Raw genomic sequence first — 2,500 nt, forward strand, 5'->3', positions numbered from 1 at the left:
AACTAGTGCGCCCGAGAATCCCGAGGTGTAAGGCTTATGCATTCAAAAACCCCAGCATTCTGACCATTCAGAGCTGGAATAGCCCCGGTGTGAATGGGTTAATACGCCTGAGAGCTCTAATGACTTTTAAAAAATATTTTAAAAACTACTCACACAGAGCAAAAGCTTTTTTTCTCTATTGCTAATTTCTGCAACCAAATATTTACCAAAATGCAAACTCGCAAATAATTATTTGAGTAAAACTAAGTCCTTTAGAAAAGAAAAGGGGGTTCCAAAGGGGCAAAGCCTCTCTTAGATAGGGCTAACCTCAAAGCTAGGTTAGGTTAGGTTGATGGGTTAAGATTTTGTAAACTATAAAAGCCCTGAAAATTGCGTATGCGAAATTCTCACCAAGAATGTTGGTTGCCTCTCGGAGCGCTTTTCACTGAGTATATACATACATAACTATGTAAAATGTGTATTTAGAGGGAGGGTTCATGAAGTGTTAGGACGTCACCTGGTGCGAGTGAAGCATTCCCATGATGTGATATTGCGCCACCCGTCAAATTCCATGATTTGATCTTTTGCATGGGACTGAAGTGAACCATTTATGGGAACATACCATACCATGAATGAGAATTTATGGCACACACATTTGGAATCTGAGTAAGCATGAGTAAAAAAAGTAACATTAGGGAAAAAAAAAAAAATCAAAAACATATACCAGAATATTAACCCTTTCCCGACGGGGCACGCGCCAAGCGAAAATCCCTACGCCGGGCCATTGCAATATTGCATTGGAAGCGTCACACTGGCATGATGCCCCGGCATCGGGCATTTAGCTGTGTCACAAGGGTGTGACGCACCGTCATCAGAGGGTTAACTTGCTCACACTGAGAAAACTTGGATTGCACTGTCTGCTGTGCCAGAATAAGTGTCCAAGATGCATATATGAGGTAAAGATTAGGAATAGGATATTTCTGAGTCAGGGCCAACTCTGTAGCTAAAGAACCAGTGTGGTTGGAGCCATCACACTTTTTCCCCCAATACTTATTTATACACCTTTTTGGCTCTTGGTAATAGAATGAGATGCTTACATAAATGATCGTATTTGTTTTTACTTACTAAAATATATATTTTTTCTTTATTTCAGAGATTGGGGTGGGGTTTGCTGCCTTTGGAGTGACCTTTATCTTCCTTGGAGTGATCCTCTTTTTTGATAAAGGACTCTTAGCCATTGGCAATGTAAGTCTGATTAGTACCTGTTTACATATTTTTATATTTCTTCTGCTTGTATGTAACCTAGACTGATGGTTCTCAACCTTCTCCATGGAACCCTAACCTCTGTGCGTACCATATAGATAGAGACGGTACGTAACAATGAGGCACTTCGCTTCAGCTAAATGTCTTATTTTTGTTGCCGTATAAGATGTGACATTCCATAGCCCTTTGAGATCTCTTCATGGAACCTCCATTGATCACAGGTTGAGAACCATTGGTCTAGACCATAGAAATCTTTTTATAGGTTGGATGATGGACATAATATTTGGTAGATTTAGACAGTTGTGATTAAGCTACACTTGAAAAGAAAGACACATGTCAAGGTATTACCTAGATTGAGCAAGTTCAAGCTCTTATTAGGGAAGGTAGTTGTACATGGCATATAAAGTGATATTAGGAGTAGAATAGCAGTTTTTATTTTGTCTGGAGATAAGCTTATACTTCAATATAGTTCAGTATATTATATTGATTTTTTTTTCTCTTTGAATTTTATTGCCCTATAAACATCAATATAGTATGGAATTTAATGCACTATCTTTGTAAATGATATTTAAGAATCTATATGTCTTGACTAGCATTTTGATAAGAAAATTCCCCAAGGAGGCTTACAGTGATGAACATATATAGTGTAATGATTTTATCTCTATGAAAAAGCTTTAGCCGGATTTCTCTAAAGCTGAACTTTAAAATTGCATGTGAATAAGTGGAGTCTTTATTCTATTTTAGAAAGCAGAAAATTTGTCTTTACCTTGCAATTTAAATATCATTATCTTGTAAAATAGATAACCCAATTCTTGTTGCAGATCCTGTTCTTGGCGGGCCTCGCATTTGTGGTCGGATTGGAACGCACATTCCGCTTTTTCTTCCAACGTCACAAGTGGAAAGGCTCTGGGGCATTCTTTGGAGGAATCTTGACCGTCTTACTCGGCTGGCCTTTAATTGGCATGTGTGTGGAAGTGTATGGTTTTGTAATACTGTTCAGGTAAGCAGTATAGTATTGAAGTTTAATTATTTATATTTTTTTCTTGAGAATTATATCTATCAGATAATGAGACATTATTCAAGATGGATATCCTACATTTCAGTGTCATTTAGATTTCATTTTAATCAATATATATATATTTATATATATATATATATATATATATATATATATATATATATATATATATATATATATATATATATATATATATATTCAAATCTAATATATCTTATTTATATTTTCAGCGGATTCTTC

The 2,500-nt window shown here is 35.9% G+C and overlaps 1 protein-coding gene across 2 annotated transcripts in view; it reads left to right on the forward strand.

Moving 5' to 3' along the window:
* LOC122242223 (vesicle transport protein GOT1B) overlaps positions 1-2,500 on the forward strand; it is a 24,487-nt gene that overhangs the window by 947 nt on the left and 21,040 nt on the right. For both annotated transcript variants that reach the window (XM_042999477.2, XM_042999476.2), the window contains exons 2-4: positions 1,133-1,224; positions 2,064-2,242; positions 2,491-2,500. The exon at positions 2,491-2,500 is cut by the window's right edge and continues 72 nt beyond it. In XM_042999477.2, the coding sequence (XP_042855411.1) occupies positions 1,133-1,224; positions 2,064-2,242; positions 2,491-2,500 (281 nt within the window). The remainder of the gene's footprint in view (positions 1-1,132; positions 1,225-2,063; positions 2,243-2,490) is intronic.

Source organism: Penaeus japonicus, unplaced genomic scaffold (genome assembly GCF_977035675.1).
Source record: "Penaeus japonicus unplaced genomic scaffold, GWHDUDI00000001_assembly GWHDUDI00000014, whole genome shotgun sequence".
Lineage (NCBI taxonomy): Eukaryota > Metazoa > Arthropoda > Malacostraca > Decapoda > Penaeidae > Penaeus > Penaeus japonicus.